Source organism: Coffea arabica, chromosome 10c (genome assembly GCF_036785885.1).
Source record: "Coffea arabica cultivar ET-39 chromosome 10c, Coffea Arabica ET-39 HiFi, whole genome shotgun sequence".
Classification (NCBI taxonomy): Eukaryota; Viridiplantae; Streptophyta; class Magnoliopsida; order Gentianales; family Rubiaceae; genus Coffea; species Coffea arabica.
In genome coordinates, this window is record NC_092329.1 from 47,315,632 (window position 1) to 47,326,838 (window position 11,207).

General features: G+C 37.6%; 1 protein-coding gene across 1 annotated transcript; it reads right to left on the reverse strand.

Annotated features, from left to right (window-relative positions):
• Positions 1-7,989: 7,989 nt before the first annotated feature.
• Positions 7,990-10,941, reverse strand: LOC113714140 (uncharacterized). Its single transcript, XM_072068813.1, has 3 exons — positions 10,582-10,941; positions 8,992-10,398; positions 7,990-8,817 (listed from the first exon to the last, which is right to left on the reverse strand). The coding sequence occupies exons 1-3, from the start codon at positions 10,939-10,941 to the stop codon at positions 7,990-7,992; spliced, it is 2,595 nt and encodes an 864-aa protein (XP_071924914.1).
• Between the last annotated feature and the right edge of the window lie 266 nt (positions 10,942-11,207).

Genomic DNA, 11,207 nt, shown 5'->3' on the forward strand with positions numbered 1-11,207 from the left:
AAAGGTGACTGCAGAGATATTGTATTAGTATATGAGAACAACAAAAAGCGATTTCAGACTCCTATTACTATTGACACTAAAGGGAAAGGGAAGAAAAATGTGGAGAAGGAGAAACTCCCAAAAGCCTTTCATAAGTATTGCGGGTAATAATATCAAAAGTCTGTATAAATAATCTGCTTTTGTTACATAAATACTTAAAGATGGTTTATTTACATCTAATTTTCTCAGGTGTATCCTGAAGATTGAAGGTAAGTGCACCACACAGTATGTGGTTAGCGTAAAGAGAGATCAAAATAGGTTAGCAGATTTGGAAGCCGAGCATAAAGCTGGTAAGATTGATACAACCAATTTTGTGTCTCAAAAACGAATATACTTGAAAAATTCAAGTGAGGTTATGAAATTAAAAGAAAAGCAAGACTAGGGGAGGTGAGTGTGTTCTTCTGCTCTTCTTGCTGTTAGTATGTCTGTTACACGGGATTCATTTCTAAATATTATCTTCTCTCTATTATCGTAACAATAGAATGTCCAAAGAAAGTAGTAGAGGCCAGAGGCCACATTGTGGATCAATAGTTCCGAGTTCTTGTGTTTGATCATTGGCAAGCTCTCCTCTTGTTTGGCCATTGTACAATTGTATAAATATCAATAGTTTCGAGTTCTTGTGTTTGGCCATTGTACAATTGTATAAATATTAATTCTTATCTAAATTTGTAATTATGTTTGAAAGATATAGATGTATTTTTCTATAACATTTAATTTTCAACAATTGTAGTTATAATTCTTTTCATGACCCTTGCATATATATTTGAAAATATGCGTATTTGCTTCATTCCCGTGTTTACATAGGGATGCATTTGATTGAATTTTTTGAAACAAAGATAAAAAATCAAAATCTATTGTAATTTATCGAAATTTTCAATAAAAGGAACCTAACACAAATTTGTTGTAATAATTTTTTAATTCATTATAAACTAAGAAGTTAAGAATAAGATGAATATTTGAAATATGAAATTAGATTATTTTATTATAACAATCTGACAAATCTACATAAATTTTTAAATCTTTATAGTAAGGATTATGTTTGAAATATTAAATCAGATTATTTTATTACAATAATTCGACAATCTACATAACTTTTTAAATTTGTCTAGCAGGGATTAGGTAAGGGATAGAATTTAAGAAGTAGGCTACATTACTTTTTAATTTTTCTTGCAAGGATTAGGAGAAATCCAAAAGTTCTAAATCTTATAATAATGACTTATTGATTTTTTTTTTAATTTTTTACTATTCACGTAGAAATTGCACATCTTCCTTGTGGCGACCCCACTTCCCCCTGAGGCGAACCAAAGGGTTGGCGGGCCGTCTGCCCAACTCTCGCCAGGACTCACGCAAGCATTCTAACCCAAATCCCTTCGAAGAATATCCTAATCTATTACAAAATAATTTTCCCCGAATAAGATCTTGCTTAAATCCACATTAACTTCAGAGATAGCAGTGATAAATTAGCCAGTCGAGACTCTTAAACGTCCCACGTGCTACGTACCAAATCATAAACTCGTACCAAACTGGATAGATAAACACATAAATCCATAATACAAACTTACAAACCAAGCAATCGAATTAGGGTTTACACATTTTCCAGTTTCAAGTGGCAATCCAAAAGAAAAGTACATTATCCCAATTAACACATTACAGCCCACAGAATAAGTCATAGTATTCAAATACATTCCAAAAGGAGAACATAAGTAAGCATCCAACTTTCAGTTTTCAGAACCTGTTAAGGAAAACAATAAACGTGGGGTGAGCTAAATCTCAATGGTGCCCCAAAACATGCAATCACGTAATAACAAACAGCGGTTAATGACATAGCAAATTTAAACAGTTAGTAAAGCGGATAACAGCACAAGGTAGGATACATGGGCTCTCAGGAGCCATTTTCCTCGCTTGATCACCATTTAACGTAGTTGACCCTCCGTCAACTCTCACTACTTATAGTCCATGTAGATCCACTCATTTTAATCCTAACCCGTCACCGTTCATACCCCTGTCCCGGGCCCGCTCGCCGACTAAGGATGCAGTATACTCGAGATATACCCGTAGATGATTGGTCGAGAGATTCACCCAACGACGTTATGGTAGTTGGATTCAGAAGTCGAGGGATTCACCCAACGACGCAATTCCATTTAGATTCATGATAGTTGGATTCAGAAGTCGAGGGATTCACCCAACGACGCGACTACATTTAGAATCGAGGATTCAGGAGAAAAATATTTTTGCATAAGTCACCACTCGAACGGCTAGTGCGATAAAGTACACACAGCTCATTTCGATGGATCAAAAATCAGTTTTGTAAATTATCACGTATCGAGTCAAGAATGCACTTTAAACAGGTAAGCATAGAACAAGCAGAGACACTCACCAAGCGTGGAGTTCAGATATCAAGTTGGGAATCGAATTCCGCGTCCTCGTAATATCCTAAAATACAAAATTTTGAAACTATAAGCTTCTATTCAGTTTTTAGCTTATACACATCGAGGTATATCTAATATACTACTAATCTACTTTTCCTTAGAAGAATCAAGAGTCCCTTAGATTAAAACTTGACAAAAGTAGAAGAAATATTTTTTATAGTTTTCCTTAAGATACTTTTCCTTATAAAAAGGGTAACTAGTATTATTTTCTTGAGATAAGTCGACAAACCTCTTAAAATCCACGTTAGGAAGTTACTTTGAACATTTCTTTAAAGCTATGGTTTTTTTTTGCAAAAATTATTACTAAAACTATTTTACCTAAAAAAAATAAGGTTTCTTGCCGAGCAAGTTTCTATGCTTTTAACTAAAATTATTAAAACTCGTATTTTGGCACTTTTCCTATAGTTAACTAGTCAAGGACAATTCTTAGAGAAAAGAAAAGGAGTAAAACAAGGTTAGAGTTTTAGAAACTAGGAAAATCATTTTCCAAAGGTAATAAGGCTAGTTTGAGCTAAATGAAATTATCGGGTTGGAAAGTTTTAGGCAAAACACTAGATATTGAGTTTTTATAATTTAATACTAGCTGGAAAATATTTTTGATTAATTTGATCACAGTTACTCGAGTTCGCAAGGTAGAAACGACTTTCACAACTCCGATTCCGTTTTGAAATCATATTATGGATCAGATATGGCAAAAATCACATAGCAAATCACTAGGGCTTCGTCAATCATTAGCCCTAGATTTCAACAAATGCATTTCTGATAAAAATAAAGTGAATGACCAAGGCTTCATCAATCATTAGCACTTGGTTTCAGCAAGCTCAGCTTAAACAAATAAAAATAAAAGCAAGGCCTCCAAGAAATTCTAGCAATTAAATTTCATCACCCAGTAATACTTATAAAATCATTCAAATGGCCAAGGGTTTCATCAATCATTAGCCCTTGACAACACCAATTACTTCCAACCACAATTCAATCAAGAATTTAAACCACAAGTAAGCTAAAAGCTCGATCCAAATCTAAATTCAATTTCACAAGAAACAGGACATTCATACCAAACAGTCTACTTCAAGGATTCACAGGCAACAGTACACATGGAGGAAAAATATGAAATTTCTACAGGACAAAGACCTATGATTCTAGTTTCAAATGCCACTGACGGCGCCTTAAACGGATTTTTCTACACCAAGATATAGACATTTTATTGAGACTGGCCAGGGACATCCGAAATCTGAAATTTCAATTTTTCACTTGTGAAAACTCCTTTTTCTCTTTTAACACCAAAATGTTTTTATTCAAACCATCCATACCTTTCTTATAGAACTCCAAAACAACATATTCCAGGCATTTCCATCCATCATGATTCAAGGAAAAATTACAAACCAAGCTAAGATTCCAACTCAACCTTTGACTATCACATAAGAAATTCCAGCAACTAATATACTTTAGATCAAATTTTCCCTTTGGTTTAAACATGGTGTTAGGTATTCAAATTCAGCATTTAACACTTAGCTAGCTAGTAAAAATTTCCACTTCAAAACTAGATTCATTCAGCAACTAAAATTATCCAGAAAAATCCAGAAATTTTGTCCATCAGCCACGGATGAACATGCATGAAGAGATATTCTGTTTTCATTTTATTTTCTGGGTTAAAACATGCTTTTAAACTCTCAACTCCCTCATGCAATTACTTAGCTAGAAAATAAACATTTCCAGTTCAGAAATCGAGTTCAAACAACAACCATGAACATCAAAATTTTCTAAAATTTTCCTGCTTGACTCGGATGCACATGCATGGCAGATTACACTTTGATTTTATTTTATTTTTTTTTCTCTTCTGGTTTAAACTAACTAATTAGCTGCATGCAGAGCCTAATTAACTTGTGATTAACTATATAATTATGGTTGTAAGCTCAAACAATAAAATTGAACCAAATCAGGCTGCAATAAACAAGCTAAGCTCTCGGCAGCTCCAAAACATGCACATAACCGAACTTCTTTTCTTAAAACTCCCAACCGGCTGCCTATCATCCACATGCAAGTTCTTAGATAACTTAAACTTCTTGTTTTTGATTAGTTAAACACTTAATCAAACTCAGATTGTCGCAGGAAGTCAGAAATAAAACTACAATTTCAAGCCAGCTCCTCGGCAGAAATTTTTAACCAAAACAGAAATTTTTCTCTGCTTTAACCACATCATCCGAATGCACAAATCAACATGCAGGATCTTAATCTTCAAGTTTTCACTCAGCTAATGACACTTAGGTGTTCAGATTGTCACGGAAAACAAAAATGGAGTTGCAATATCACTTCAGTTTCTCGGCAGCAACATTTTAACCGAACATAAATTTTTCTAATGGTTTTGATTTCAACATCCGACTGCACAATCCTTACATGCAAGTTCAGATATAGCTTCCTCTACTAGTAATCAACCTAATTGGTCCAGAAATTACCTCAGATAACAGCTAATCTCTCACACGAAAATTTCCAGAAATTTCTTCCCTTGCTCTCGGCTTCAAGTGCAGTCGATTGGTCCTGGTTCCTAAGTTGCGGCTGGAATTGGTTGCAGCTGGTGGATTTGAGTTCAGTTGGTTGGAGTTGGTGGAGATGAAGGTGCAGAATGGTGAAGCTTCACTGAAAATCTTCTCCCTGGTTTCACTCCAGCTCACGGCAGAACCAAAAAAAATTCTGGCAGCTCACGTTCCCTCCTCCCTTGCTCTCGGATGCTCTCGGTCTAAGGCAGAGGAAGAGGTGAGATGTGGTTGAGGAGAGGAATTGCAGTGGTTTCGGTGGAGTTGTGCAGAGAAGGAAATGAGATTTGTGAAGGCGGTATCTTGGTATTAAGAAAGAAATGGTTTGCGGTTTTGTTTGTGCAGAGAAGGAATTGGAATTGCGGTTTGTGTTTGTGATATGAAATGTGAAATAGATCAAATGGTATTGTGGTGCCGTGGTTTACGAGAAAGGATTGCGTATAAGAATTGGTTGCGTATCGAATTGGTAATAGCTGCGGTGATTAGACTCGTGGTCAGAAGTTTCGTTTGGTTTGCATGGAAATGTAAGGGCATTTTAGTCTTTTCACTTTGCTCCCTAACCTCAACTTAATTTCTCAATTCTAACTTACTTCTAAAAATTATCCCCAAGCGTGATTTAAACGCCTAATTATACCCTAATATACCTAACCATTTTTATCGAATAATTATCGATTAAACTTGAATATTAAGGTTCCTAGTAATTCTTATATTATTTAGCGATTAAATTAGTTCTTAGAATTTCCAATTATTATTTCTCAAGAAATAGAGTTAGTCTAACTCGAAATTTATCGATTTAATAATATAAAGTCAAGTGGAATAATAATTTAATCCAAGGGTGTCAATTTGCACATAAAAATTATTTTTACGCACTTATTGCGAAAACAATGAAAGATAAGGATATATTTATCGAAGTTTTCACGCCTTAAGTATGTTTAGTATATTAGTACTATATTTATCTAAAATTCATTGGTTTTCATTTTAACACGGAAATTCTTATTAACATTTAACATTAGCAACTAATTGGAATTAATCATAGGAACTTAAATATTCTAAGTTTTTATGTTAAGGCAAAAATTAATCTAACCCAAAAGATATTCATTTAGTCTAACAAAACTAAGAAATTTCATAACTTAGGAAAATTATATTATTTTTCACATAAACCTATTTTTACGTACTTAATTGCGAACAAGTAAAAGTAATGCTGGAATTTATTAAGGAATAAAAGAAATGCAAATGAAATATGCACTAGCTTATATATCCATTTTCAGGGTTCTCACATCCTCCCCTCCTTACAAGAATTTTGTTCTCAAAATTCACACTTTCTAAGGAAATAAATCAGGGTACTTTTTCTGCATTTCCTCTTCTAATTCCCAAGTTGCTTCCTCAAGTCCATGAGTTCTCCATAAAATCTTCACTAGAGAAATTTTCTTATTTCTCAGTTCCTTTACTTCTCTTTCCAAAATCTTGACTGGTCCTTCTTCATACGTTAGCGTCTCATTCACCTCAATTCCCTCCAAGGGCAGCACATGACTTGGGTCGAAATAATATTTCTTAAACATGGTAACGTGAAATACATCGTGAACTTTAGCCATGCTTGCGGGTAACTTCAGTTGATATGCTACATTCTCAACTCGCTTCAAAATTTCGAAAGGTCCGATATACCTTGGCTTTAGCTTCTTACCTTTCTTAGGCACTACTCCGCCCTTCAAGGGTTTAATTCTTAGGAAGATCTTGTCTCCTACTTCGAATTCCAAATCTTTCCTCCTTGTGTCGGCGTAGCTCTTTTGTCTACTCTGAACGGTTTGAAGCCTTTCCCTAATTAGTTTCACTTTCTCCTGGGCCTCTTCTATCCAAGGTATCGCTGTTGGATCTACAATCTTCTTTTCTCCTATTTCATCCCAATGAATCGGAGATCGACATCTCCTCCCATACAAATCTTTATAAGGTGCCATTTGAATTGAGGCTTGATAACTGTTGTTATACGCAAATTCTACTAAGGTCATATAATTATTCCATTTACCTCCAAAATCCAATATACACGACCTCAGCAGATCCTCCAAAGTTTGCATTGTTCTTTCCGACTGCCCGTCGGTTTGGGGATGGTACGCCGTACTAAATTTCAACTTGGTCCCCAAAGACTCCTGAAATTTCTGCCAAAAACATGAGACAAACCTTGGGTCTCGATCAGACACGATACTTACAGGAATACCATGTAATCTTAGGATCTCTTCTGTGTACAACTTGACCAGTTTTTCCAAGGAAAAGCTCATGCTTACGGGTAAGAAATGTGTAGATTTAGTGAGTCGGTCAACTATTACCCAAATTGCATCAAATCCTTTTTGGCTTCTAGGCAATCCCGTTACAAAATCCATTGTTATATGTTCCCATTTCCATTCAGGGATTTCTAACGGTTGTAGTAAACCAGAGGGTTTCTAATGCTCAACTTTTACTTGTTGGCAGATCAAACACCTCTGAACAAACTCTGCTACGTCCTTTTTCAAACCTTCCCACCAGTATAGTCCATTCACATCATGATACATCTTGGTCACACCTGGATGTATGGTATATTTCGATCGATGTGATTCTTCCAAAATTTCTTTTCTTATCTCCTCATCTGCCGGAATCACAATTCGATCTTGGAACCTCAATATACCTTCAGACCCTAATTTAAAATCTAGGGTTTCCCCTTTTTGCACTTTCTCCAAATTCTTCTGAATCATAGGGTCCATTTTCTGGGCCTCCTTAATACGCTCTAGTAATGGCGATTTTAACGATAAGTTCCCAAGTAAGATCTTCAGCTTCTCCAAGCGAGGGTTCCAATCACTTATTTCTTCTAACATATCCTACTCCTTAACCATTAATCCTGCTACTTGGGACTTTCTACTTAGAGCGTCAGCTACCACATTAGCTTTTCCTGGGTGGTAGTTAATTGAACAGTCATAATCTTCCAAAAATTCTACCCATCGCCTTTGTCTCAAATTTAATTCCTTCTAGGAGAATAAATACTTAAAGCTCTTATGGTCCGTATAAACCTCAAAAGTCACGCCATACAAGTAGTGTCTCCATTTCTTTAAGGCGAAAATCACTGCAACTAACTCTAGGTCATGAGTTGGGTAGTTTTGTTCGTGAGACTTCAGTCTCCTGGAAGCGTAGGCAATCACTTTACCATTTTGCATTAAAACGCATCCTAGACCTTCTCCAGAAGCATCGGAGTACACGGCATAACCTTCACCTCCATCAGGTAACACCAAAACAGGAGCGGATGTTAAACGCTTCTTTAATTCCTGAAAGCCTGACTCGCACTTCGGAGTCCAAATGAACATATTCCCTTTCTTGGTTAGCTCGGTCATGGGTCCAGCAATTTTCGAGAAATCCTTGATAAATCGCCTATCATACCCTGCTAATCCCAAGAAACTTCTAACTTCAGTTGGGCTTTCTGGCTGCTTCCAATTCATAACGGCCTCAACTTTTGCCGGATCCACGGCAATTCCCTCCTTGGAAACTTTATGCCCTAGAAAGGATATTTCATCCAACCAAAACTCACACTTGCTGAATTTGACATACAGCTTCTGCTCCCTTAATATTTGTAAGACTATCTCCAAGTGTTTAACATGTTCCTCTCGAGTCTTAGAATATATCAAGATATCATCGATGAAAACCACTACAAACTGATCCAAATACTTCTTAAAGACTCTCTGCATTAAATCCATGAATGCCGCTGGTGCATTAGTCAAACCAAAAGGCATGACTGCAAACTCAAAATGTCCATATCTCGTACTAAAGGCAGTCTTGGGTATATCCTCCTTTTTAATCTTTAACTGATAATACCATTGCCTCAAATCCATCTTAGAGAAAACTACTGACCCTTGCAATTGGTCGAACAAATTATCTATCAACGGTAGAGGGTATTTATTCTTAATTGTAACCTCATTTAACCCTCGGTAATCGATACATAACCTCAAGTTTCCGTCCTTTTTCTTAACAAATAGAACGGATGCTCCCCACGGTGAATCACTCTCTTTCACAAAACCTTTCTCCAAGAGGTCTTGCAGTTGAATTTTTAACTCCTTTAGCTCAGCAGGAGCCATTCGGTACGGAGTTTTAGAAATTGGAGCCGTTCCAGGCACCAAGTCAATCCTAAATTCCACTTCTCTTTCCGGCGGTAGAGTCTTTAGTTCCTTAGGAAAAACATCCGGAAATTCACGTACCACTGGTACATCTTCTAATTTCACTTGATCACTGGGAGCATTAATCAAGAAGGCTAAGAAACCTTTAACTCCTTTTGACAACATTTTTCTTGCCTGTATCCCTGAGATCATAGCAGATGATGCTAACCTACTCTTAACATCTAACCTCAGAGTTGCTTCTCCAAATATACAGAATTCCATCACTTTTGCTCGGCAATCAAGCTTAGCATGATACTGGCCTAGGAAATCCATTCCTATGATAACATCGTACCCTTTTATGTCCAGACTGATTAGATCCACTAGTATTTTACGCTCTCCAATCCAAAATTCACAATTCTTAAAGGCTAAACTAGCGATTATCCTCTTATCACCCATTGGTGTCCTAACTTCAAGATCGAAGGGTAATTTAACAGGTCTCACATCTATTCCAGACATAAATGATGGATTTACGAATGAATGAGTTGCACCAGGGTCAATTAACACTTTAGCTAATCGATGAAAAATGGGGAGAGTACCTTCCACGACTTCCGAGAAATCAGGTACAGGTTGGTCATCTATAGCATACACCCTGGCAGGAACTGTTGGCCGGCTCCCTCCAGAAGTGTTTGGTCTGGCGTTTGGATTACTCCCTTCCTGCATTTTTGGACATCCAGCAATTTGGTGCTCGCTACTTCCGCATCTCAAGCACTTTCCTTGCTTCTTCCAGCAACCATTTATAGCATGGCCAGATTTCTTACAAAATGCACAATTCACTTGGGGAACTATTGCTCGGCCTCCTTGCGAGGTATTCCTAAATTGTCCCCTTCCAATCGGTCCCATTCTGGTTCCATTATTTCGTCCCCCTGCATTCCTGGCCCTGTTTCCTCTTGCTTGGGCGCCTCGTGGTGCTCCAGGACTATTCACTCCAATGGTTCCTCGGCCCACTTTGGCCGGTGGAGCATTTCCATACGTCGGCTCACGACTACTACTAGGAGCAAATCTTTTCTTGGCCTGAAAAGATTTCACTTGAGCCCTAGCTACTTTTACTCTCTGGGCTTTCTCGACAGGATCTGCAAAAGTATCTATTCTCACAGCAGCTAACCCTTCCTGTACTTCTACATTCAGACCCTGCACAAACCTTCTGACTCGCCTTTGCTTCGTGGTTACCAATTCAGGAGCAAAATGGGATAGCTTTGTGAACTGGACTTCATATTCGGCGACACTCATCGCCCCCTGCTTACATTTTATGAAGTCATCCTCCCCATTTTCTTGGATGAGAGGTGGAAGAAATTTGGCATTGAACTCCCTTGTGAAGTTTGTCCAAGTCCTTGGAGTATGATTCCTGTCCCAGTTAGTCCTAATCAGATTCCACCAGAAGCGAGCAGCTCCCTCAAACTGGAATGCGGCAAAAGTCACATGTCGCTCTTCCGTGTAGTTTAAAGCTGCGAAGATGTCGGAGATTCTCTCCCACCATCCCTCAGCTATCTCAGGTTCGGGTCCTCCGTAGAACTTAGGAGGTCCAAACTTCAGGAACCTCTCCAGTGCCCGATCCTCGGAATCGGCTGGGCCTCCTTGGCGGTGCACTGGTCCAGAGGCTTGATGTTCAGTCAAGTGCTCCAAGACATCAGTGATACGGTTAATTGCGGTGGCCACTTGATCTCCGGCCACTCTCTCTTGCCCTTGGCCTCGATTGACCTCGGGTTTCCTATCACCACCCGCTTCCGGGTGTTGTCTAGTGGGTCTCCCAAGGTTCCTTCCTATCATTTGGCGATCCATTGCCTAATTATGCCTATTATTGAAGGGTAAAACAATTAGGCAAAAATTTTATTTATATTTAATTATTATGATTCGTTATGTGTTTAAAAACCAACATGGAAATAGAGGAAAAGAAAATGAAACACTTAACATATATTTCCGTGGAACAGTCATACAATTAGCAAGTTGGAACATTTTCAAAAGTAAGGCACATCAGTTAGCAAAAATACATACAAATAATCCCTTAAACAAAAGTAGGGATATGGTGCCTCGGAAGCAAGTCATTC

Excerpts from the sequence above, each read along its gene's own strand:
- LOC113714140 (XM_072068813.1), bottom strand. The coding sequence starts at position 10,941 with ATGGATCGCCAAATGATAGGAAGGAACCTTGGGAGACCCACTAGACAA. Across the intron at positions 10,399-10,581 it reads ACTACACGGAAGAGCGACAT|GGGGCGATGAGTGTCGCCGA; the intron begins GTGACTTTTGCC and ends AAATGTAAGCAG. Across the intron at positions 8,818-8,991 it reads ATTCACCGTGGGGAGCATCC|TTAAAGATTAAAAAGGAGGA; the intron begins GTTCTATTTGTT and ends TGGTATTATCAG.